This window comes from Lathamus discolor, chromosome 2 (genome assembly GCF_037157495.1).
Source record: "Lathamus discolor isolate bLatDis1 chromosome 2, bLatDis1.hap1, whole genome shotgun sequence".
Taxonomy (NCBI): Eukaryota; Metazoa; Chordata; class Aves; order Psittaciformes; family Psittacidae; genus Lathamus; species Lathamus discolor.
Genome location: NC_088885.1, coordinates 49,488,012 through 49,513,681, shown reverse-complemented (window position 1 = coordinate 49,513,681; position 25,670 = coordinate 49,488,012). Strand labels below are relative to the sequence as shown.

Sequence of the window (25,670 nt, the reverse complement as noted above, 5' to 3'; positions counted from 1 at the left end):
GTATGCATTTAGTTTCCTTTAGAGCAAAACAAAAATATTAGATTAGCATAAACCAGTTCCAGAAAAAGCTTGAGAGAGAATGCAGGATTGGAAAAGACTTTTATGCATCCAAAACAGTAAGAAGTTTAAAAGGCGTTTATCTTCAGAGAAGGGCTGTGTGGAGGGTTGACCACTGGAGTGATCTTCATCCCTTATTGTACCTTTTAACTTCTAAAGCATTAAAATTTCCAGTCAGCTATGTTATTAAAAAAAAAAAGAACAACAAGAACAACAAGAACAAAACCCCAAGCAAAACTGATGTAACGTTTTTTTTATGTAGTGCTGCTGCTTTAACATAACTTCTTCTCAAGCTTGCTCCAGATAATAATTTTTTTTTTTTTTTGGTGAAGATATTTGTGATGACAGTCATAAAAGAGTCATAATTGCTGCAATTCATTATGGAGCATGGAATAGAGGGTACTATAGCTGACAGCTTTGTCTTAAAAATGGCAAATTACAGATTTCTCTCCCAGGAGACAGGTAAAGAAAGGGTACCTGGAGAAACCAAAAGGGAGAAAAATTCAGTTAGTGCTGTAAGAGAGCTATAACTAGAAGAACATGTCCACAAAACATTTGGTTCTGAGTCAATTCACTGGTCTGCTGATTGCATGCGATTGCAGATCTTTTCACTTCTCCATGTGCAGTGACTCATGAATACGTTCCTGGAATTCTGCTAAAAAAAATCTGAAGTGTAATGATCTTAAAACAGGGAGGTCATCTATTTGAGGGAAGATCATTTTGTGTTGTTAACTCCCAGTTAATGTTTGGCATTGGTCTAGAAGTAAATTATACTGGGTAAGGGTCAATGTTACACAACTGAATCTCATGTATACACACAGTTTAGGCTATATGTGTTTTGTTCACATAATGTGAACATTATGTGCAGGTCATCATAGTGTGATTATTGTGGCTATCTGAAGAATAGGAGAAAAACCACTTCATACTAGTACTCTAGCTGTTGGATTTTCATATACAATGCATACATTTCACATTTTTTTTAAATGTGTTGCACTCACAAGCATCACATAGGTTTCACTGGGACATCCCCAGACTCATTCTGTAGTATGTATACTGTAGGAAGTTCTACAAGGTTTACAAGAAATGCAAGCTTCAGTTAATTTAAATAAGTCTTTTTAGGGGCACAAATGGATGTGAAATTTTTGAATGGTTTTTTCTGCTGTTTCATTTTATAGTTTAACACTAACACTGAAAGACTTTTGTGCTTTATGTGCAGGTATATGTCTCGAGTCCATGGTATGCATCCAAAAGAAACCACACGTCAGCTGAGTTTAGCAGTCAAGGACGGTCTTATTGTTGAAACCCTGACGGTGGGGTGTAAAGGGTCAAAAGCTGGTATTGAACAAGAAGGATATTGGTTGCCAGGAGATGAGATTGTGAGTATAAAGTCTTTGAGAAAATAAATCACAGTTTCTGATATCTTAGCATGAAAACTTGTTTTAATTTCTATTTCAAGTTATTTATAGATGCTGTGTTGGTGCTTGTGAAGAGGGAAGTAATGCACTCTTAAACTTTTTTAACCTTTTCTATTCCATAGAAGCTCTTTCTTTATGGATTCTGAGTTTTCTGCTCTGAAACACTGCAAAGTCCTTTGCTCAGTAATCCCTTACTTTTATGTATTCTCTTCTACGGCTGTACAAGAAGGTAGTAAATATTGGTATTACTTGAAATCCTCAGACTCAAAAAACCCCAAAGATGGTATCCTTTAAAACAAGAACAAAAAAACCAAACCAAAAACAAAACCAACCAAACAAACAAAAAAAAAAAAAACCCTCTCAACAACAAATGAAAAAAAAAAAAACAAAACACACGAGACAAGAATTTTTTATTACTCATGCTTTAATCTGTATCTGAGGAACTAAGAACTCTTCCCTTTCAAAAGTGCAACAAGAAGTTGTTTATTTGTATACAAGCATGCATGAAAAGATGTGCTTTAGAGATACTTGTGAACACTGGGACATTCAGTTAGGAAGGATTTTTTTACCAAATTGGTTACAGGCATCCAGGTGTTACTCCACTGGATGTGTAAAATAAATATGTAAATCAAGTTAAAGAGATTGAAAAATATGTGAAGGGAAAAAAAACATGTTTTCTCTGTCCCTCCGCAGCTGAGATGGAATGCACTCGCAAAGTTAACTGAGAAGACTAGGAAAAAGCTTGCACAATTGCTTTGCCTTTTTCATAAGCCTGGTCTCTGTATTTTACATTTTTGTAATTAAAAAAGAGAAGAGTTTGACAAAGCTTTAAAATACTTAGACTAGGAACTGTTGTTTTGGAATATAAGTTGCATTAAATACTCATAAAATGTACAGCATTGTCCCAGACACAGATAATAATATAAATTTTGAGGAAAAACAGAAAAACTCTACAGGAAAATAAATTCTGAAAACCACCAAAATACTTACTGCATTATTGCAGCCATCAATAAGATCCTGAAAGTGAAACAACAAATTTTTTGTTTTACAGTAAGAGAATTAGAAGTGGAAACAAACAGTATCCGTAACAGAAATCACTACAGTTAAAGTTATTCCAGTTACACTAATTTAAAGTACTGAAATATGTATTTAATGTACATTATGTCACTGTTAAGATTCTCACTCTAATTTCATTAGAAACTCTCGAGAGCCTTTAAAGGGTATGTAGCTTTCTTTTTACTATACTCCCTGGGAATAAACATTTCAGATTTTCAGCTTAGCCCTTTTAGATATTTCTTCTGTCAGTTTTATCTGTTTAGAGGTGATCTTAACTGTGTGTACTCAACATGACATAGAATCTGAGATTTGTAATTGCCTCAAGTGTTCAGTATGTTTGTTTCCTCTATTGCTAAGAGAGGAAAAATAGAAGACTCAAATTGCCTCACAGTAGCCATTTCTTAAATTGTCTTTCAAAAAATATTCCTGCGACTTATTAACAACATTTGTCTAACAAAACTTGTAAGATAACCAGCATGTAAATTCCCTGTGAGTCATTAGAATGACACAGTTATTTTATCTCAGAGTGAAAAGAGCTGTCTTTGACTTGACTGAAGATGCAGCTTAAGTCACGTTATGAATAGCCCTTTGGTTAGAAGTATTGACTGTATTTTCAGCATGACTGCTAATCACTGATGCATTGTGCTGTGACCATATGTCTGATGGCCATCTCAGTTGTTCAGAACACCAGTGCACACTTGACTTAACAGTTTATGCAGAAATAGGAATCAGCTTCTGGTCCAGGCTGTGTTTCCAACAGTACCCAACCTCCAACTTCTCAATTCTGTTACTGAATCAAAATGTTGCAGACAGGATGAAGCAAACCACATTGACTTGGTATAAAGTCATTCTCTTTATTCTTTTATTCAAAAAATTTTAATGAGTAACAAAGTGTCATTGTCATCACTTGACATCAGATAAGTATTTTCCATTCTCCAACAACAGGTACAAAACCATAAAGTTTGGTATGTTCTCTACATTGGACACACTGGATAGTTTTATGGATACTTTGTCTGCACTAGATCAAGATGCATTTTGTATTTCTTTGTAATTCAGTACTGCTCAGATCTGGTACTAATGACTATTGAACCATGAGCTCAAGTTACATTTTACTGAGGACAAACACACAAACGTCTTTTTGGAAGTCCACATGTAGGAGATAAAACTCTATGAAATAGGGCTATTAATGTTGGAACAGGGATTTCAGGCTCATCAAACTTCAGCACTTATAGACAGACCTTTAACCCAATTGTCAAACTCAGTTTGACTGGTACTGTAGGAACTAGAAGAATTCATAATGTGAAACAGAAAGGTTTGTGAGCTCATCCACCACCTATTGAGAAGAATGCACTTGGATTTTAGCTGTTTTCTGGCACCACAGTGGAAGTCAGTAGGGACCAGCTGTTTAAAGAAGTTAGCAAAGGGACACATTGCTGTCATCCCTCCCTGCACTTTTTTATTTGAGTGTTTGCTTGATGTTTCTTTACTTAAAAAAAAAAAAAAAATCTGGATCTAAATCCTAGCATTTTAGATCTATATTCCAGTAAATATATTATTGGACTGGGCCGCAGAACTCTTGAGCCCTTGTATCTATTACTTATGTAGGTGCCTGACCAGAGGCTGCTACGTGGCCTGAAAGTACTGGTTTTAATGATGACTGCTGACTGTCAAATGATAGCAATAACTGAAAATATACAAATTATGAAAGCACAGCTCTATTTGGAAAAGATTCAGTAGGTAATCTGTGGTGCTTACTTACGTGTTTCCAAACATTTGTCCTGTCAAATAGCCTCCAGATGAATGTGTTAAAAAAATTACGTTACTTTGCTATCATTGTTTGACAGTGTGTTGAAGCTGTGGTGAAAAAATGAAGCAAAATCTCATATATTTAGAGATATCATAGAAAAGAACATGCTGAGGTGCAAAACCAAAATAGTTAGAGGGCATCAGGAGGCCCTTCCAAGAGGGACAGTTCATATGAAAATATGAAAAATATGAATATTTTGAAAAACTGGGAAAAAGAATAATCAGATTTAAAAGAGTATACAATTGTTTTATTTTTCTCTCAAATATTAGGAAATATTAGGAAAAATATTTTTATAGAAGTTACTAAATCTAAAATATGGAGTCAGTTATCAAACATACTGATATTTAAGGGCTGGTGTACATGCAGGAACTTTGGTGCAAATATTACACCTCTGGATCTTGTGAGGTATTCATTTTGCTTTCTCATTTGCCATCTATACAGATGTTTTGCACATTTTCAGAATGTATTCTTATCTTACAGGCTTTCTCATCTTGCAGTTGATTAATGTATTTGATACAAAATAAATGAGAGAAACCATTATTTTCCCTTGTTATCCAGCATTTTAGTTAGGAATTGTGAATTTTCATTGTTTGTTGATGCCATTATTATGCAATTCAACAAAATCTGCAGCTTCTGGCCTTGTAAGGGAAATGTCAGTCCTGAAATCTGGTAACAGAAATTTACTTTTTCTTTGTAAAAGCTTTATTTCTGTTTCTCACAGAACTTGTGGAATCTGAAAGTGTTAATTATTATCAACATAAATTATTTCCTTGCTTTTCATGTTCAGAAAAAAAATTGCAAACCAATGTTGTTAACTATGTTTTCAATGAAGTTGATAAAATAGAAGGGAAATGTGGTTCTTGAAGAAAAGTCATGAATCTCCTTACCTATTTGTTTCTGTTTTCAGTTTTGTCATGGTTTTTATGTACTTATATCTGTGTAAAATAGTGCTCAGTCTAATCCCAATGAAAGAAATCAAATTAAAGCACCAATGTCATGTAGTTTTATGGGGGGTCAGATACAGTTCTTAGTCTTACTCTATTTATGTATTTTGTGATTTTTCTACAGACAGTGTGCATGGAGCTATTTTGAGCATTTAATGTGCTAATTCTTCTCCTCATGATTAAAGTCATAAAATTGCACTGACCCAGGGAGAAGCATTATGAATGTATAATTTCATTTTACGTGTGTTCATAAAGCCAGACAATATTGTGCTCTTCTAAAATGGAGATATGTTAGTAACATGGGTTCATTGTTTGCATCTGTATGCAACATATCTCATAGCACTTCTGTGGTTTAAAATTGGTTCATGGTGGTCAATTCTCTAATGAGATGTGAAGAGTGAGGCTTCATGCTTAGGGCACTTTGAGCTATTTCTTCACTGACAAGATACATACAAGGTAATTATGTTTTCAAGAATTTACTCTTTTTACAGAGTTTTATTTTCTGATCATTTAATTGATTGCTTATAGAAAGAGCCAGCAGCTCTTCTGGCTAGTTAAGTCTGACTTAGGTTTTTAGTTACAGTCCTTTTCCCATGCATTTGGTCCTCTCCATAGCTAAATAACTGGCTCTCCAATTTTTACCCTTAAAGATGTTTTAGTTCAGTAGAAAGCACGCTGTTTGGAGGGGCAGTTTGCTTGCTTTCCTGTTTTCAGAAAGCATTAGAAATAGAATGTGCTTTTTTCCCAATACACACATCTAGTCATAATGTGCTAACCCATTACTGGGCATTTTCTGATACATTATATCTAGAAAGTACTGGTGCTTGCTCAGAGTCCAGATACTTTCAAGTCCAAAGGCTGCCTAAATAATCCATCTCTTCACTCAGCCTTCTTTGCCATCATTTTGACTTTTGTTGTAACCCACTGCCAGCGCTGTGAGTTTTGAAGGTGATTTTGTTAATCGTGGTCACTTTAGGCTCATACCCAGTCATCGTGATTTGATATATTGGAGGTTCAATTTTGCTAGGATCAATCTATGAGAGAGGAGTATTTTGGCTGTTACGTTTGCCCTAATCTAAATTGCTTTAGATTAAGCAAAGGCTTGGTTACTTACTTGCCATGCTTAATTGCTTTGTAATTATATTGATTTTTCCATGCTAGGTCAGTATTGGTAGCCAGAAGCTGTTGTTTAAACTGGCTATGTCATCTTGAGTGTCCATAAATATAATTATAAAAAGCTGTGAGCATTTGAATCTTTTCTGTACATAAAATGCATTTTAAATTATACAAACAAACAGCTTCAGAAAACTTCAAACCAAAACCAAGCTACACAGCTAATAGTTGTTGGTAGCAAGCTAGAGGCTACTAACTAACTAGGTTGAGGAATGGTTTTACTGTGCATCCCATTCATTTCAGTTAGAAGCAGGAGGATATTATGAAACAGCAATAGTGACAGCCGGTGCCTTCATCGTGAAGGCTCTTACAGCTAGAAAGCCCAAAGAGGAAAAATATGTCACACCAAATGAAGAAAAAGCTCCTTCAGTGTTTAAAAAATTCTCCGTTTGTCTCATCCATCTGTATTGCATTTATCTGAAGTCCTGTGTGAATTCACTGATCCAAAGCCAAATGTAGCACAGACCATGGTAGTTACTATTTCTCATATATTGTAACAAATCAAGGATTTCCAGACTGGAATGTTCCAGGTAGATTCCAAAGTATTGTGAAAGTACCAGTGTTCTTCACATGTGGTGATTCACTGATGCAAAGAGTTAATGAATGATCCTATAGTAGAGAAAAGTTCAGACTGGCTTCCATCTATTATTCCACACCCGATGGAGAGTATGAGAAGCCTTTGAGGGTCAGGGCACACAGCAGTCTGCTCACATGAGAGCACTCAAGGGAAATGAGCTTCTGGAACTCTCTGAATCTTTCTTTTCTATCTTTCCATCCTCTAATGTCCCATCATTCAGAGCTTATTTAGCAAAGAGACTGTCATGGTATCAATCCACTGTGTGCTAAATATGATGATTTTTCTTGCAAATTGTTATCACAAAGTGCACTAGTGTAGAATTCTGCTCATTAATGAACCAGAAATTAGTGTTCACTGGTGTAGTATCCTGCTGTGGATTTGTCAAAGTTCAGAAAAGCAAGTATTTTTAAATTGCTGAATCAAAGCATAGATAATTTTGTCCTTGAGAAGCAAATTAGAATTCTGAGCTCCCACCTCATGGACAAGAAATTCTTGCTGTATTAAAGGCAAGCCCCTCTTTTGTCTTTACATTCAGGCTATTAGCACACAGCTCATGAGAATGGCTTTGCTTTCATTCCAGTGGCTCTTCCTGTCTCCACATGGGTTAAGAATCAGGAATAATTCTCTGTATTCTTTTTCCAATCCTTTTTTTCTGTTCCCACCTTTTCAGGAATATTTCTTCCCTCTCCTTTACTCATCCTTAGTTTTCATCCACTGAAAAAGGAGCTCAGACTGTTGAGAGGATCTTTGTATTACCAAAGATGACACTAGTAAAGTCCATCTTATTGCACTCCTAAGAGATGATGCTGTTTTTAAACTGGTAAAACAACTTCATCAGCATCATCAGCATCTTCACTTGCCTCTCCCAGCTTTACCAACTCAACTTCTAAAAGTCCAGTCAGCATAATGCTCTGTTCTTCTCTGAGGCTTTCACTAATTGTTGTGAAGTTGAGATACTGATGATGTTATTCACAGATTTCACAGGATTTTTTTCTGATTGAAAAGGTGTTTTGAAGAATGATAGTTTACTTATGGGTTTGAAGTAAAATAGTGTGTATAAAGCTTCCATCATGGGACTTAAATTATTCTGATGGACTAGATGACATAGATCAGTCCATCTTGAGTTTGTTCCGAGAACATGCATAACACTTCTTTTGTGCCAACCCTGACCTAGTAGGGATGTTTTTACTAACATTGTGGGTTCAAAATTCTCTGCATCTCTGGCAACTGTTTTGGAGCTTTTATTATTATGTCATGCTGGTCACTGAATGAAACTTCACTGACACTGATGGGCTTATTAATATTCATGCTTCATTCACAATAAATGCAGCCCTTGTGAGTTTATATTACCGATAGCTGAAATAATACCGGCCACACCTACAGCACAGGGGACACGGACAAGAAGTTGGAGATTTAAGCAAAGTGTGTAGAAGGTTCTGCTGTTGGTTCAGAGGAAGTATTTCTGTGTGCAGAAATATTTGAGGTTGTGTTCAGAAACATCAACCTAGAAAAACACTACAAAATTCCATGGAGAAAATAATGCTAGAAAAGCAATGTAAACACATCTTAAGAAAGAACAGGGGAGGGAGACCCTTTTTGTACACAGTTCTTGGGAGGAGACTTGGAACTGCAAGCAGAGATGGTTTTTTTTCTAGTCTGGATTCATCCTCTTTCTAGGGGAACAAAACCTCCACATGCATAATGTAGAAATAAAAGGCATTACACCTAATAAATGCTTCACTCCATCACTGATTTATCTCCCTAATGAAAATAGCCTACAAACCGCTTCTTGGCTCAACCCAAGTGAAAAACGGTGGCATTAATAGCAGAAGTGAATCCAGTTTCTCAGGAGATAAGTTGAAAGTTTCTATTAAACTTGAACTCACTTGGAATGTGAAGAAAAAAAAAAAGCCACCAAGCTTTGTTTGAAGCTATTTTCTGTTTTTTTATATCCTGGAGGAGAATACTTGTATTGTCTCACCTCAAATAATGTAAACTACTGCTACACAAACATGATCTTCTTGGGAGGGAAACAGACTTATTCATTACTTTAGGAACACAGCTCATAGGCTGAAAAGGTAAGTGTGACAGGGGGCTTAGCAGTCAGTTTGCCTGCTGGCATACTACTATACTTCCTGAAAAAAACTTCACTTCTTTAGCTCTGGGAGCTGGAGACTGGCTCTATACTTTGGAGCCTATCACCCTGAATTGTCAAGAATGTAACTACAAGGTAGGAAAGGGAATAAAAATCTACCTGTCTTGGCAGGAATCCAGAGAAGATATTGGTGCTTCTGACAGAAACAGAAGACAAACTGGCATAAATTAATTAGACAAATTTAGGCTTGCAGATTAAACTGAATGAGAGAAATCCAAAAGTGTTCTGAGAAGCTGTGAAATTCACTGCAGAGCCCGAGTCTTCCTGCATCAGTGCATGAGAAGAAGAAACAGTGAAGAAAATTAAAATGGATTATCACAGACTTATAAATATGCCTGTGATTAGTATGCCCTATGGAGAAGAAGATTCTGGACTATCTCCTGACTGATGGTTTTGTGTTGGTTCTTTCTAGAATAAAATGGATTTCTAAAATGAGAGAAGTTAAAAATAATGATAAAACAAACAGCCACCTGACAGTTAATTGCTGAGATCATTAAAATCTTGGCCATGATAGATAGATAGATAGATAGATAGATAGATAGATAGATAGATAGATAGTACTTGAAATTAGAGCAAGATACCTAGATAGTTTTGAGGATATGTGGAATCATAATTGCTTTGGATTTCTTTGTGATAAAATATGATTAAAGAATACCTATGAAGCATCTTTCAGAGTCAGTTCATGAAATCCATGATAAAGATGAAGTCCAGGTCATCAAAGGAAAGGGCCTATAAAGGCAACTGATTTGCAATGGACAGATTATCCTGTCTGTAAAAGCACGCATCATTGTAGCTACCTGCTGTGGTAGTTTTCTAGGAAAGGAAGAAGAAGATAAAGTGAAACAATTTTAGTAAAGGGATTCTAACTGCTGAAGTCTTTTTCACTTTGAAGGGGGGATGGATGCTTGTTTGTTTGCTGAGCACTTTTGATGAGAAGAAGCACTAGGGAAAAAAAATGGATGCAAAACAGGAGGTGGTGTATCTAGTAAATATATATATACTAGGAAACTATGGGTGAGAAAATAAGCTTATTTTGATGCTGAATTTTCTTTAATGCATTACTCCAACATTAAATGTAAAACACAGGATGACCGTGGTAAAGCAATCATCCTGATCACATATGGATCCTGTACAGCAATAATGAAAGGAAAATACTTTATTTAACAGCTAGCTCACCATTTGCCTGCTGCAAAGATGGAGTAATTCCTCAGAGCCATCAAGGAATCAAGCATGCCTTCTTCAGTTTGGAACCTAACCTATTGTTCTGATGAATGGATAAAGGCAGATTCAGTGGGCTGCTAACACAAATTTGCTGGAAGATTCACGCCTGCTAAAGAATAGACAGAGCCGGGGATGCTGTGACACGAAGAGAAGGCCGACCCACAGGGCAGGAGGAGGGCTGCCCTCACAGTGGGCTGGGACCTCTAGCAAAACACATACGCAATATCCCCACTGTGTTTGAAAAAATACTGGGAATGGTGTTCCATGACACATAGTGTTTGTTCAACCCATATAGTACTTGACACATGCTAGTGGCCAAGTGAAAACCAGTACATCTGCCAGAGATCCATGATAAGCTGCAGATTTCTTCCTAGCTACTGTACGCAACGAGATACAGCCTGTTTAAAAATCAGACCAGTGTGTACATACAAGGTGCAAATGGTAGTCTTCCTCTGAAAAAAAAAAAAAAGAAAAAAAAAAAGAGTAAGGCTCCAATCTGTCCAGCCCTACAGCTAAACAGCCACATTTTGTAACATTTTTCTTACCACAGAGCAGTTAACTTCGAAGTTTAACGCTATTGCAAAAGCAGTGGCAAGGGGAGACATTTCAAAGCTGAACACGGTTGAACATTTCCAACTACTTTTGTCTGAGCCTGTTTCAGACTGCCTTTTGTATGGGGCACAGGTTCTGATTTTTACACTTTGGGAGAAGTATTGGTGAACAGACCAATAACTTAAATGTGCCATAGCTATTTACAGCAAATGTATAAGTAAGAAGCATTAGGTTTTGTACTGGAGGACAGGAATGTACCTAGGTAACGTTATATTCACGAGTCACAAAGACTGCAAAATGCAGTGCGAAATTTTAACAATTATCTATAGTAAAGCTCATGTCTAATTGGGAAAGCTTTGATGGGAGCAGATGCTGCATGAAAAAGACAGAAAGGAACTGAATGATTAAAAATGGAGAATGTATTTAGAAAGAAATAGATGGTGCTTTGTTCAAAGTGAATGGGTGCATATGTTCCTTCCTTCAGCATATCTGAGGCCTCCTAAGATGAGGACTGGGATACCAGAGAAGAGGGATGGTATGGAAGATACACCCATGCAAGAATGCAGTATCAACACTTATTATTATAATAAAGGCTTTTCATTTACCGCAGAAAGTTTGAAATATGAAAGGTTAAGTACAGATGATAGAAATTACTTCCTATAATGATAATGGATGCAGGTAGCAAAACCTAAAGCAAAATTAAAGATGTGAAAGAAGTAATGTGCAATTCTTGTCAGAGGCTTTTCTTTCAATGTATGTTTGCTTGATGTGGACTGGTAGTTAACTTTGTTGGGTTCCAATGAAGATTTACTAAAAGCCAACAAAGAAATTTTAACAGCAGAATCCAGGATTTTAAAAGCTTCTTTCTTAGCTGAAAGTGGTAAAATTGAAAGAACTCTGATGTTAAAGCTGAGGAAGGTGAGAAGATAAGAGAAGTGTCCCTTTTCATTGTTCCCAAATGCTAAAATGCTAGCATCCAGAACATATGCCTCAGAAATTATATCCTCCAATTGGTCATGGCATATCTCAACAGATGTCAAAGAAATAGGACTTAATTCATTGAGATCCTTTTCAGTTTTTTAAAAGGCTATGAAATAGTCACAAAACTATTACACTAAAGTTTTGGTTTGTGATTCGAAAACATCTTAAAATAAATGTAGTGTTCAAATACTTATGTTTTAAAATAGCTTATAGTCTGTAAATTACTTCTTTCTGCTGGCATGGACCTTGTTGTCATTCTAGATTCAACCACAGTGACAGACCAAATGTATTGTTACAGTACAAAGTGGATGAAATCTACTGTGTATCAACTAAAACTCTTCCTTTAGACTAAATGTGGGAAACTCTTAAATTCTTTATCTGCTGGACAGCTGGAGCTCTAGGGACTTTTAAAGCATAGACACTACACAGGGATAACCCCAAGTTTGTGCACAGGTGGGTCTGATTGAAATGCCAGAGATCTGGAAAGAGCTGTGTGTGCGTAAGTGTAGATGAGAGATACAGAGAAACACCACAACAGAGCTTGCATAAGCAGCAAAGAAACTCTAGAGAAGCATTTGAAACATAATACCTGGGGAAAATAAAAGTCCAAAGAGTGCTATGAGACAAGTGTCACACAGGAAATGCTGGGAACCATGGACAACATAGAAAAAACACTTTCCTTCATTTGTGTCATACTGAATTTAGGACAACAGAACTGTATGCATACTATCCATAAATAAACGTGCTTTCTCCAAAGAGGTAACTGACTTATAATTGTTTGTTCCATCTATGTGACCCCTTTTTTTTTTTCTTAGCTTACTGGTTGGGTACAAAAGATACCCATAATTTGGATGGTTTGGGAAATCTAGTTCAACAGTGTGAAACCAGCAAATCCCCATAAAGGGGAGTTTCATGAATAGAGTTTTGCCTATTTCCCTCTTCCCTTTTCCTCTCTCCACCTGGTAGTAGAGTGACTTTATACCACCTATCTGGGCTACCATTAAGGGACTTGGAGAAAACAGATTAACAGGTAAGAAATGAGCTATGTTAATGGAATATGCATTATAAAAAGGCAAAGTGGTCCTTATAGACGAAGTCTAAGAAAGAAAGATTGTTTTGATATGCTATATATGCTATATGCCTACATATAATTTATAGCAAAATAAAAGTTTACTAATTGTTTTTACATCTTTTCTTTACAATAATTATGAGCTTGTTAAGGTGTGGAAGTGACCTAATAGCTACAATTGTGACCTCTAAGTTACTGTTAATTTTACTGTCAGTATGTACTTCACATCTCCTACTTAATGGTATGCTAATTGTACGGCAGGATGTCACATTCTCCAACATACAGATTCCCTATTTCAATTACAGCTAAGTAAATCTCCATTACTAATGAGTAAGCATCTTTTCCATGTACATTTGCATTATAATGGGCATTTTCTTTATGCACTAAAATTATTCTTTCCTTGACAACAACTATATATTTTATTCTACAGTAAAGGCTATGACATGGTGATTCATTCTTTTCTGTTGGGTTTATCTGTATTTAAATTGTCAAATGTTCTGGATAGCCTGACATTTTCTGTCCCATGTTATTTTTCTGTACTTTCAGAATAAATTTATGTATTTGCTTTAAGACAACCTAATTTAGACAAATCACAAAGAAAGTAAGCTTATGTGTCGGTCAGAAATTAAGATTTATTTTTAAAATTGCTGCATTGTTTCATTCATGTTGCTGAGAAATCTCAACTGTTCATGTCAGTGCAAAGTGACCTTTATGATATAATGTGTGACTGATTTGAATATAAAGAACAAGTGACCACAATTGACCTATATCATTGCAAGATCCCACTCTGCTTAACTGAGCAGAGCTCTTTGGCTATTAAATACAATCCCCCGAACAGACATTTGCTGCCCTGCTGATGCATCTACAAATGCAGTGGGCAGCTGAGTAGAATGAAGGGGGAAGGCCTCCCGTTACATTCGAGCTATGCAGCACTGCTGCCAAATCTGCTCCGTCTTGAGGGCTGTGGCCAGTCACTGGGTACCGCTGAACTGCTGAACTTGGGCAGCCGGGTGCTGCCGGCAGAGGATTCCCTTTGTCTGCCAGCACAGTGACTCAAGAGGCTTTCCCCACCCTGCATCAGGAAATAAGGGTATTGGCAAATTGAGTCCCCGTGGTGGACTTCCTCCATTCTGCATGGCCCCAGGAAAATGTATCACCTTTTATACACTAATAAGGGCTGTGTTACTGGTAAAGTGGTAGCTTAATCTTTGGTAATATGCAGCAAAGACGGTGTTGTTTTCATTTTGGTGGGGCTGATCCCTATGCAGTAAATTATGTTACAGGGATCTTTTCTAGATGCTCGGAGAAGGTTATGTATCAAAGAGAATGCATTAATTAACAATAATTAATATTCTTATTGATTTTTACGTTGGCCTAGTGGTGGGTGTGTATATGGGGAAGAAGATGGGTGTTGGGTTCTTTTAATGATATAAGTACATGGGATATTTTAAAGAAAAAAATTGTGGTGAAAGCATTAGTTAGCATTCCAGAAATGCAGGAGGAGATGTATGCAACCAGATGTTAGAAGTAACAATTGATTTCCTGGTCACTGTGCATGAATTCTTTCTAGCCTTGTGTATATCCTGATAATCGGATGGCTTACAGTATAGATACAAAGTTTGTTTTGTTTTTATTTTGAAAGGCCTACGGTATGCAGCCTTTTTCCCAGACAGCAGCAAAAAACAAGGTGAACAATTTTTGCACTATGTGGTTTTGAACTCTGTCATATTTTCTATTACGTTTCTGTCTTCCATTAGGATAGCTTAGTTTACTATATTAACCACCACCATCATCCATATCACTTCCAATTCTGAGTTTAGTCTGCATTATGTATGTATGTAGTTTGATGATTTTTTTCTCTCTCCTGGGGGCTGGAAGTGGTTACTCACATGTTACAGTTCAAGATGTTGTTACAATGGTTGCCCTTTAATCAGTCATTTTCGGAGTGGCTGATGACACCTGGTGGTGTATTCTGTAAATGCAGACTTAACCGTGTTTGCAGCTGGTGGGGAGTTTGACCTGTCCTACCCCGAGCACTGACAGTCAGAGTCTGAGCTGTTTAAATGAATCTGATCTCCTGCACGAAAAACAAATGCGTTGGGAGCACATTCTCCTCCCATTCAAACTTATGTAAACTGAGAGAAGTAATAACATTTCATTACTGTTGGAGCAAATTTAGTGCCTCTGACCTTGCTCTTGAATTCAGTAGGGCAGTTGTTCACAAGGACTATGTGCCTTTTTTATTGTCTTTATTTTAACTTTTCAATTCTGTTGCAGAAATAAATGTTTTCTATATACTCATGCACTAAATATACTGCATTAAACTAAAAATCTTTTCTGTGAAAAATCTGGGTGATAATATTTAGAAATAATGATGTTTTCAAAACTTTACAGTGTGAATACTAAAGGAAGCTTCTTCTGGTGTTTTATTTAATGTCATGGTTTCTGGCTTGAGTGTATGATTTTTCTTGCCAGCAAATATATTTCCATATGTTTATGAAATTCTGCATCTCTTTGCCAGCATATTTCCTAACAATGGAATATCTGGGATATACCAATAAGCAACTACTATGAATAAAAATTAAGAATCCTGAATCCTGATTCTGTGGTGAAACTCCTCAGTAGCTGGGACCTACTGGGGTCCTCTCAGTTTGATTTTTATTTGGGCAGATCTTTACTCAAAACTGATTGGTTTTCTTGCTTAATTGGCCCTTTATTACCATCTGATTATTAGTTTGTTTGTTTCACAATGAAGATAAGTATTACAGTTAATATGAAAGAAATATAAAGCAATACTTTATTCTGATTTTTTTTCAGTCTACAAGCAAATCAAGTGCATCAACAATGCAGTATCTTTAGTTGTTTCTAAAATATTGTAATGAAAGGACTGCCAAAGTTCACTGTCACTGGATTCTGTAGTGAAGGGGAATGAAGGGGAAAGATTTGGTGGAACAAGAACGTGTTCTTTATAGCCGAATTTTATGGTATTATTATTTCTGTCTGAGATACACAGAATTGGCCAGTAAAATTAAATGAGGAGAAACGATAGAAGAGTCAAGTTACACTGTTACTCTGAACAACAAAGGAGGGCAAAGTTCTGAGTTCAGAAATCATTGGTTAAAGGTTATTTGGGTTTTGGTTTTGTTTTTTCTTCACCTAAACATACTGCCCCAGCAGTGCAACATTCATGGTGTATAAACTTTAGTGTAGGCAGTCTGGGTTGTGGCTGTCCCTAAATCTCTGGTCAGATGAACTATGTACACAACACAGCTGCTCTTTAGCATAAGGGACTGGAAGTGCCACTTTCGGGTAGCACTTCTTACACTGCTCCGTTAAGGAGGCCTCTCACACAAGGACTTACATGACCATAGTTCCCAGGCACGGGAAGATGAGAATCGGACAAATGCCAGTTCTGGCAGTTGGTGGGAATTGCTAACTCCACTTTTACAATATGATGTTAAAAATAGCTTCATCAGATTTTTATCAAAATAATTTATTGAAGGAGTAATTTTTTCAGAGATCTGAACCCATTGAAAAGTGACACTTGACATGAAAAGGCATTGGGAGTTTTATCTGAGATATGACAGCTATTTTGCCTTCTAAGTATAGGGAAAAGTGTAGCATTTCAGATAACAAACATAAAGATTTAACGATGGCCACTGGCAATTCTGCTTGGTTTTAGTGCTCTAGATTCTTAGAGCAAATTCTGCCTCTAAATTATACTCATGCTGCTCTCATTTACATCAGCAAAGCTTGTGCACATGTTTCAAAGGTCAGAATTTGGCCATTGGGGCTGAATTTTCAGGGAAGAGTGTATTAAAGACATCTGTGCATCAGCAGAACCATATCCTTTATTCTCTATAGAACATTTCAGGAATAAGCCTTGTGCTATTGGGCACTGCAAGTGAAATATTTTCAATTTTTTTAATTTTATTGGGATTGCTTAGCAGAAGCATTTCTTGCAGTAGAGGTTCATGACTTCATTTATTTCTTGTAACTCAATACTTTGACGCTGATAGGTTGTCAGTTTTAAGCAAGTAAAGACTGGAAGGGACCACCCTTGAGAAAATTACGGTTGAAAATGTAACAATCAAAACAAGAAGAAATAGTCCCAGGAAATAGGTATGGTCTGTTGAGGTGCGCAAACTTTTGTTTGTAGTCTTAATACAGAGAGGACAGCAAGTGTTTTACATGAAGGTAGAAAACAAACCCACTTTTCATTGTGGACAGACCTCATATTCTAAATTGTTACCAATCAGACACTTGAAAAAACTAAAACTTGGCATTCTTATTCTATTGGAGTTAGTGTGTATTAAATTGATGATCTTTAAGCATGTAGGTTTTCCCCTGTTTTTTAAACATTATACACTTCTTAAAATGTTTATAATGTCTAATTGCTGCTGGATTTCAAGACATATCAATTTTGTTCTTAGTTCCTGCAGATTTTGACAAAATGTCATACCAAAATATTTTGTATTTTTTGTAGGACTGGGAGACAGAAAATCATGACTGGTATTGTTTTGAATGCCATTTGCCTGGAGAGGTGTTGATATGTGACCTGTGTTTTCGTGTGTATCATTCCAAGTGTTTGTCTGATGAGTTCAGGCTTAGAGACAGCAGTAGTCACTGGCAGTGCCCAGTTTGCAGGGTGAGTACCTATGAGATTTCATGTGCTGCTTAGAGGATTGATATTCGTTAATAGATACATTAAGGTATCCAGATGGTCTGGCCAGGTTAATGGATAAAGAACTGAATATTGAAATGATGGTACATAACTAGAGCATCTATACAGAGATACCAAAATATGGTTCATGTAGCAAGATGGTCATTTTTGAAGACTCCAGCAAGTTTTGCTAATGCATTTGAACACACAGTATACTGTGTGGGAATGTGTGTACGTATGTATGCCACGTGTGAATGCAGTATATTGTGAAATCTTCAACATGAGTAAACAAATTGCTGTATAAGATGCTACTGTTTTTACTTAACATCATTTTAATGAATCATAATGTAACTTTTTTGTATTTTGATGACTGCATTTTTAATATTTTATTGGAATTATATTTTACATTACAAAGTCACAGTCTTGTTACTGATAAGGGCAGTATCAAAAAATATGGGGTGAAATCCTGCTTCTCATTTACATTTGTGGATTCTATTGGTGCCAAAAAGGCCAATCTAGATTTTAGTCATAGCATCCTATCTATATTGCATTTTCTTTAAAATTATTACTCTAATGACTGTGGTAGGGAGACAGCAAAGAGTATTTTTTATCTATAGTTTTGAAGAATGAGCAGGTATGTTGCCTACATGTCATTAGAAGACTAAACATTCTAGCCAGGATGGTGCTTACTGGTACCTGGCCATGAATCAGCCAACTACTTTTCTCTACAGTTGTCATCTCCGCATCACCTCCCCCAGTGGAGCACATTCCTAGGCTTCCTTAAATGGAGGGAATAATGCATATGAATGTTTAAGATCAAATTATTGGTATAGAATGGTGTAAAACTGCCAGTTGCACTCTACTTTGGATTGCTGGACGAAGAAATTCCCTTGCTAAAAGCTTTGGTCTAGATGTAGAGCAGCAGACTGACCTTCAGATGATCTGTGCTGCAAGAAATGTAAGGGTTCAGGCACTTCATAGTACAGAATAGTGGTTTTTGAAAACACATAGATTGTTTTGTTTCAAAACAGCACTTTCTAACTGATGTTACCTTAGAACTGATTGTAAAAATTCTGTTGCCTCAGATTGGGAGTTCTCAAGGTTTAGGGAAATAGCAAGAAAATTGAACCTGCCCAAGAAAGTGTAAAGGAATGAAAAAGAAGTAGTGGCAGGAAACAAACCAGTTAAGAATAAGGACATGTACAGTAAGAACATGTACAATAAGGTCATGTACTATATCTGTCTGTATTGAATTATCAGCATTTAATTTAGCTGCTCAATATTGCCACTGTTGAGAATAAAGAATGACCATATATAGGGGAATTGGTTTCAGATTTTAAATAAATCTCTTTAATAATTGTTGGTTTTCATAATAAGTATTATTAATTGTTATAAATAATTAAAATTAGGTAAACTGGATCCAGTCTATCAGTAATTTTGGATGACACCTGGTCAGAGTAGTGAATGCAAATGGTTTAAGCCACCTTGTACATGAGGCAGCTTGTAAAGTCTATCTTATAGATTTGGTCAGAGCAGAAATGCTGAATAATTGCATGAAATATGCACAGATACATAGGATGGTCAGCTTTGAGAACAGTTTTGACTTTCATCTTGGAGCCTTAAAATCCTTGACAATGACAACGGCAATGACATTAAACAATTTTTTGCCTTGATAAAAATCCTGTGAAACTCAGACCACGTGCACTGTGTCTGTCTTCCCCTTCTTGTTGCACAAAGACTAGGGGGGGCGGGGGGGGGAGGGGGAGGGGAAAGGAGGGGCTCTTAAATGCTTCCAGCCCCCAAGATCTTTGTCTTGCTCAGTGCCTCAGATGATGATCAACCTGATTTTGTGAATAATGGCATCTTGAATGCCATGGCATTCTTTTTCCACTGTACTGGAAGCTCTTATTTTCTCTGTAATTAATCCAAATCACTTCAAGCCCTAATTCTGCAAACTTGGACTAAGGATGCTTGCACAGACCCTGAAAGTAAAGGAGGCATGGGAGTTAACATCCCTGTGTCAGGCTTCAGTATTTTTCCACTACTTTCTCCCCATCTTCTTAGGAAAGGACTGCTCTAATTTAATTTTAAAAGCAAGAGAGGCCTATATTCAACAAAACTATGGTAATTTGAAGAGCTGTGGCTGATGTCCAGAGGATGTAACGGAGCTTAACTATCTAGCATAAGGGTAATAGAATTTATTTTGCATTATCAGCAGTAAATGTGTACGTTCAAGAAAAGTAACAGCTAGGACAAAGAGATGCATATATTTTCATACTTATTCTTAAAACTGGACATAGCACTTTTCACCTAGGGATTTAAAATCTCTTTGCAAAGGTGAAGTTAAAGTATGTTTGAAACCTAATATATTGGGAGAAATAATGTAGGAACACATCATTCTTATGTAAAGATTGCTTTCTGTAATGCTGCCAAGGTCAGCAAGCCTTTGGGTTATTCATTTCACAATTGCTGGTTGTACTAGTTCAATCAACCTGTGCAACTTTATCTTGCACACTTGACTACTCAGAAACATTTTAAAAAGGACATTGCCAAGGATTTGTTAATAACTTTAAAATATTTTTGCTCCCTTAATGTTTATAACAATCCCTTGCAAACTTTGCTCTGAACTCTCCCTCCCTGCTGGTGGTTTTTCTCCACTGAATCCATAAGTAAGAGTGTCCAGTTCCTGCCTTTTTTTTTTTTTCAACTTGATTGTACCAACCTGTATATTTTGTACCCATAATTCTCAGCAGGAGTCAAGAGTCAAACAAAGTTCAATTCAAACCACATTGCAGTGATTGAAAATTTTCCCTGGCTGCTGACTAATCATTGTCTTAAGTGAAATAAATTGGTATTATCAGCAAAATTCCTGGTAGACAGGTCACAAGAGAAAGACTCAATATTGAATTAACTTAGAGGTTACATTCCCCACTACTGTAATGGTCCGTTCAAGATAGGGTTAGTCAACTCAATCTATGTAGGAGACTTGTACATTTATTGCTACTCTTTGGTTAGAGAAAAGGAGGAAATTAATTTTCTCCAGCTGTTAATTTAACCCCTAAACACTACAGAAAGTACTGCAAAAATGCTAGTATTTGGAAGGCAGGGAACAGATGCATATAAAAATCTGAATAGGAAAATATTGATCACATATTGGAGTAAACAATTATTCTTTCTTTTTCAAAAACATCAGATTTTAAAATAGTTTTATAGAAAGGCAAATTTATGCATGGTGACATATCATTTGTCCCAGAAGAGTAGATTTTGATTCGTGAAACAAAAAAGAAAGAATTATCCATATGGTTTCACTTGACTCCTAAAGTTTTTGCAATCATCTGATCAGAGATTGATCTTTCATGCATGTGCTTTGCAAGAAATTATAACCAATTTACCTATCATAGTGGGTATTCCAGTACTTCTGATTTTCGTAAATAAGAGAGTAAAGTAAACTGTAGAACTCAAGATATTAAATGCTGTGCTGCTCAGTATTCTATAAATAGGATATTTCTGAGTCCTGGTACTTGTACTAAGCATTTCATAGAGTACATAGAAATACACCATCATGCAGTTCACAATCAACTATAGACATAATTTGACAAGTGAGAATGACGAATAGTAGAAAGTTAGAAGCACAAAAAGATGAAGGTTACTTAAGTGAAGTAACTCAAGTACGTAGATCGGTGGGTTTTACGTACTAGCTGTCAGTCAGCATGGTTAATGTAGAATACAAAGAAGAGAGAACATAGCTTTACTGACTTTTGTTATGGTGTGTTTTGGTAGGAGTTAGATAGCTTTATGATGAAACATGTTCTGTAAACAGGATTTAGCACAATCTCACAAATAAAAGCCATGGATTGGTGGGTGAAGGGAAGTTCCAGTATAGGCTCAATATTAGCACCACATGGCTCAGTGTGCAGAGCGCATACCTCAGGAGGTGTTAGTCATTGGCAGGTCACTTCTATTCACCTTTCAGCCACTTGCACCCATGAATAAGTCAGGGAGCCATCAGAACTTGGCACTGCATAGCGTGTATTTAAAAAGTGTAAAGGAGTTTGTCCACAGCAATGACAAAACTGGGAAACCTCAACTTAGAGCCTCCTACCACTTTCTCTGTACACTTAAAAGTGTATTTAATGCATATGATGCTTCATATTCAGAAGGTGTTTAATGCACCATACCAGTACAAACCAATTTGTGGATTCAGCTGTAACCTTTCGAGAAGCACCTAATGCTTTGTAAAGTCTAGTTTTTAACTCTACATGGTCCTGAAAGAGGCGGGTCATATGCCGTATTCTGCTCAGGCAGATGGTTTTATGTACGCTGCTTGAGGCATACGGTGCACTGGTTGATCTGAAACACTTCCTGTGTGCCTGCATACCTTTCTTAATGGTACAGGAAACCTGAGGACCTGAGGGTTGGAAGTTTCAGAGGGCGTCAGAGCAGTAAAGCTTTCCATATGTAGTACCAAATTCCTCTGGAAATTTAAACCCTAAAAAAAATCCAAGGAGCAGTGGGTAAAGCAAGGAGTTTCTAAACAGCGGTGGTGAATGTATGTTAGACATGTACATAGTTCCCCTCTGCAGATATACCCCTGGAAACCTGAATTGCTTATGAAAATGGAACTGGTACCTTAGAAACATGTATCTGTCATTGAGCAGCCTTCACCTAATCCATCACTAAGCTGAAGTGAAGCTCTTTGATGTGTGTTTACACATGATAGTTGAGAGAGGAAAAAAAATAAATTTGTTAATGGATGATTATAGGGAAACAGAAATCTTTTTACAGGGAGAAAACTTAATTGAAATGCTTCTAGCTAGACAGAATGCTGGCTGTAACACCTTACATTTCTTAAAGTTGCTCTAATTTTTTCTCTTCAAGTGAAAGATGGCAGCAACTGTGGCCATTGTTGCCCTGGGAGTTGAAAGCTACATGCTAACTTGGAGTGCAAAGGATAGTCACTTCCACTGTAAAAGGTGCTACTGAAGGATGGGGTGTTTCCTGGCAGTGTCCCTAGCTGCTGCTAACCTTGTGTGGTTCGTAAAGTCTTGCAGTGAATTCCTGCACCATAAACATGTCCGAATTGCTAAATAAGTCGCACCTGCACAGTGCAATATATTGCTACCCTCTTCACCAGCTAAGCAGTATTATTAATCTGGAATATCGAATATAAACAGAAATGTAAATCCAGCCTTCAGGAACCAGCTCCTAGGAAATAGATGTGCTGCAGAGAACAAGGCATATAGAAGGTATTTCCTGCACCCACAAGCAAAGAGTTAGGTTGCAGCCTTGGCCTTCCACCTACCATGTCTCATTAATCTTCTACAGGAGGAGAATTGCTATTGTAAGGTTATTACTTCGCTCCTACATTCCCTATGTAAACGCATATGCCTGACCAAGCCTTTCAATTTATCTTGGTTCAAAGCAGAAAGACTGCAGATTTCTCTAAAAAAAACCAACCTGAAACGGTGTAACTTAGGTATCATCCTTGTTTTAGGTTAACCCCAGTAGGCAGCTAAGCACAACACAGACGCTCTGTCACTTCTCCCCAACTCCCAGTGGGACAGAGGAAGAGAAAAGGAAGAGTAAAATCGAGATAACTTCTGGGTCAAGATAAAAATTGTTTAATAAGTTAAGAAAAGGAAAAAGAAAGAAAGAAAACAAAACATGCTTCAAAGGCAATCACTCACCACCCTCCATAGCTGGACTGATGCCCAGCCAATTCCCAAGCAAAAGATGGATAACCATCTTAAACCCTCTCTTCTCCCTTTCTGTTGCTGAACATGACATCATATGGCATGGAATATCACTTTGGTTAGCTCAGGTCATCTCCCAGGTTGTATCTCCTCCCAACCTCTTGCAAACCTCCTAATCTATTCACTGTGGAGGCAGAGTGAGAAACAGCAAAGGCCTTGATACTGTGCAAGCACTGCTCAGGAAGAGCTAAAATATCAGTGTGTTATCAACAATGTTTTGGTCACAAATCTGAACCATACCACCATATGAGCTGTTGTGAAGACAATTAACTTAATCCCAGCCAGGCCTAGTACTCTTATATTAAGATAATACATCCCATAAATAGGGTATCTACAAGTATAAAGATCCTTAAAATCTTTTGGGGCTGGATTGATTCTTAGCAGTCTCCTTGAAAGAAACTTGTAGTTAAAGGCTTGCAGTAGTGTATGTTAGTAGATCTGACTGTGGGAAAAGATACACAGTGGATGTTTGCACTTCTGTAGATTCACGAGCCACCATCATTGGTTTTGTTTCCCAAAAGTAGGAGATTAAAAGACCTAATTCTTATTTATACTTGCTTATATATCACTCTGGCTATAAAGGGACCTGAAAATATGTCAGAGCAATATAGATACTATGCAAATCATATCCCCTATTTTCTTGCTTTAAGTGGCTCTAGGTTGACTTCTCTGAGGACACTATAAGTCTTCAAAATAGAAAATAGGGGGAGTTATTAAAAAATTGCACGTTTTCCATTACAACTTTCAAAGAACGTGTGAGTGGTACCTCCTAAAGGGGTAATCTTTGCTGAAAAGTGAATGAAGCAGTTGGATAATAACTTGCTTTCTACAAAGGGTGAGCCACCTTGCCGTAAAAAGACATTTTTGCTGGCTCATAGGCTCCAATTTCCAAAATTTATTACCTTTCAGTATTTAGTAGATGAATCTGGGAATCAAATTTTGCTTTAAATAAGTATGTGTAGGGAATTGCAGGAAAAGGGGAGAAATTCAAATTTGCCTGAATTGGTAAGTTAATTATATCATTTTCATTGCTGCTTAAGATGATATTAATTGCTGAAGTCAATAACGATACAAAGCCAGCTATCTGTCCTTCTCATGATCTGAAGGATAGGACTGTAAACCATCTATCTCAACACAGTCTCTTACAAACTGTCTTGCCCAGCAGGGCATGAAAAATGGTTCACATGAATGCTGAAATACTTTCAAAGAATGATAAATTCAGAACCCTGTCAAAAAAAGAGGTGTCAGTGCAAGTGAGTTTTATTGTGTCCTAATAAATTTCAGTCTTTCAAAATGCTGCGTCATTAGCAAGCATACAGCACTCCAGTGCCTAAAAATGACAGCAGTGTTTCGTAATGCATATAATTTAATGCACGTTTGGGTTTGAATTTGCAGCAGCAGTGTTGGTTTATGCAAAATTAAATGGGTGAACTGAATTCCAGCAGAATGCACATTCTCACAGCAGACAGTGTAAAACACGAATATACAGAAGGTGATTCAGACATACAGTGCAGGGTAAAATTCTGACTCCTTCCAGAATTTAGAAGGAAGGTCAGGGGAACCATTAATAATGATGAAAATAATATTTACATGCACTGTAAGTATTGGAAAGCGCTGGTGCTGGCCCTTTCCACAACAGTGAGTTTTACCCAACAGTGCTATTGTGCTGTCAGGAAAAAGCTGTAGTGTTGTTATGCATACTGTAATATCTATATAGGTTCATGACTGAACTGGTACTTCAGCACAGTTTGTAATGATTCTGTGCATAGCATTAAACAATCAAATAAACAGCTTCATTGGTAGTGCTCTTTACATTTGTGATTTAAGAAGGAGGTAGTAAGTACCATCCTGAGATATACAAGTTGCACACTTGCTGTAGCACAGTGGCCAGCCTTTGATTTTTATTGTCCTCAGTGGCTTGCAGGAGGAATAGAAGTAAATGAGACGCAATCAAGTTCTGTCATTTTTCTTTAGGTGCTAATATGTAAATTCACTTTTGCTGAGTAAATATGTAGAAGTAGTTGCTCTGTACTCAATGAGTCTGACCCCTCTATATGTTCAGAGTCATATATAAGTAATTCAGTGAAAAATAGCACTCTTCTAATGATTAGTAATTCATAAGCCTCATACATCTTTTAGCTACCTGTTAGAACATGGATCCTGTTTTTTCTTGTGTTTGCTAAGCAGCAGTCATCTGCACAGTTACGTGGATCTTGCTAAAGACCGTCAAAATTTGAGGATGCGGGA

General features: G+C 36.9%; 1 protein-coding gene across 5 annotated transcripts in view; it reads left to right on the top strand.

The window, feature by feature from the left end:
* ZMYND11 (zinc finger MYND-type containing 11) overlaps positions 1-25,670 on the top strand; it is a 109,730-nt gene that overhangs the window by 62,857 nt on the left and 21,203 nt on the right. For 2 of the 5 annotated variants that reach the window (XM_065666778.1, XM_065666779.1), the window contains exons 3-5: positions 1,274-1,433; positions 14,650-14,694; positions 17,494-17,655. In XM_065666778.1, coding sequence (XP_065522850.1) covers positions 1,274-1,433; positions 14,650-14,694; positions 17,494-17,655 — 367 coding nt within the window. The remainder of the gene's footprint in view (positions 1-1,273; positions 1,434-14,649; positions 14,695-17,493; positions 17,656-25,670) is intronic. The other 3 variants (XM_065666780.1, XM_065666781.1, XM_065666782.1) reach the window with 3 other exon arrangements.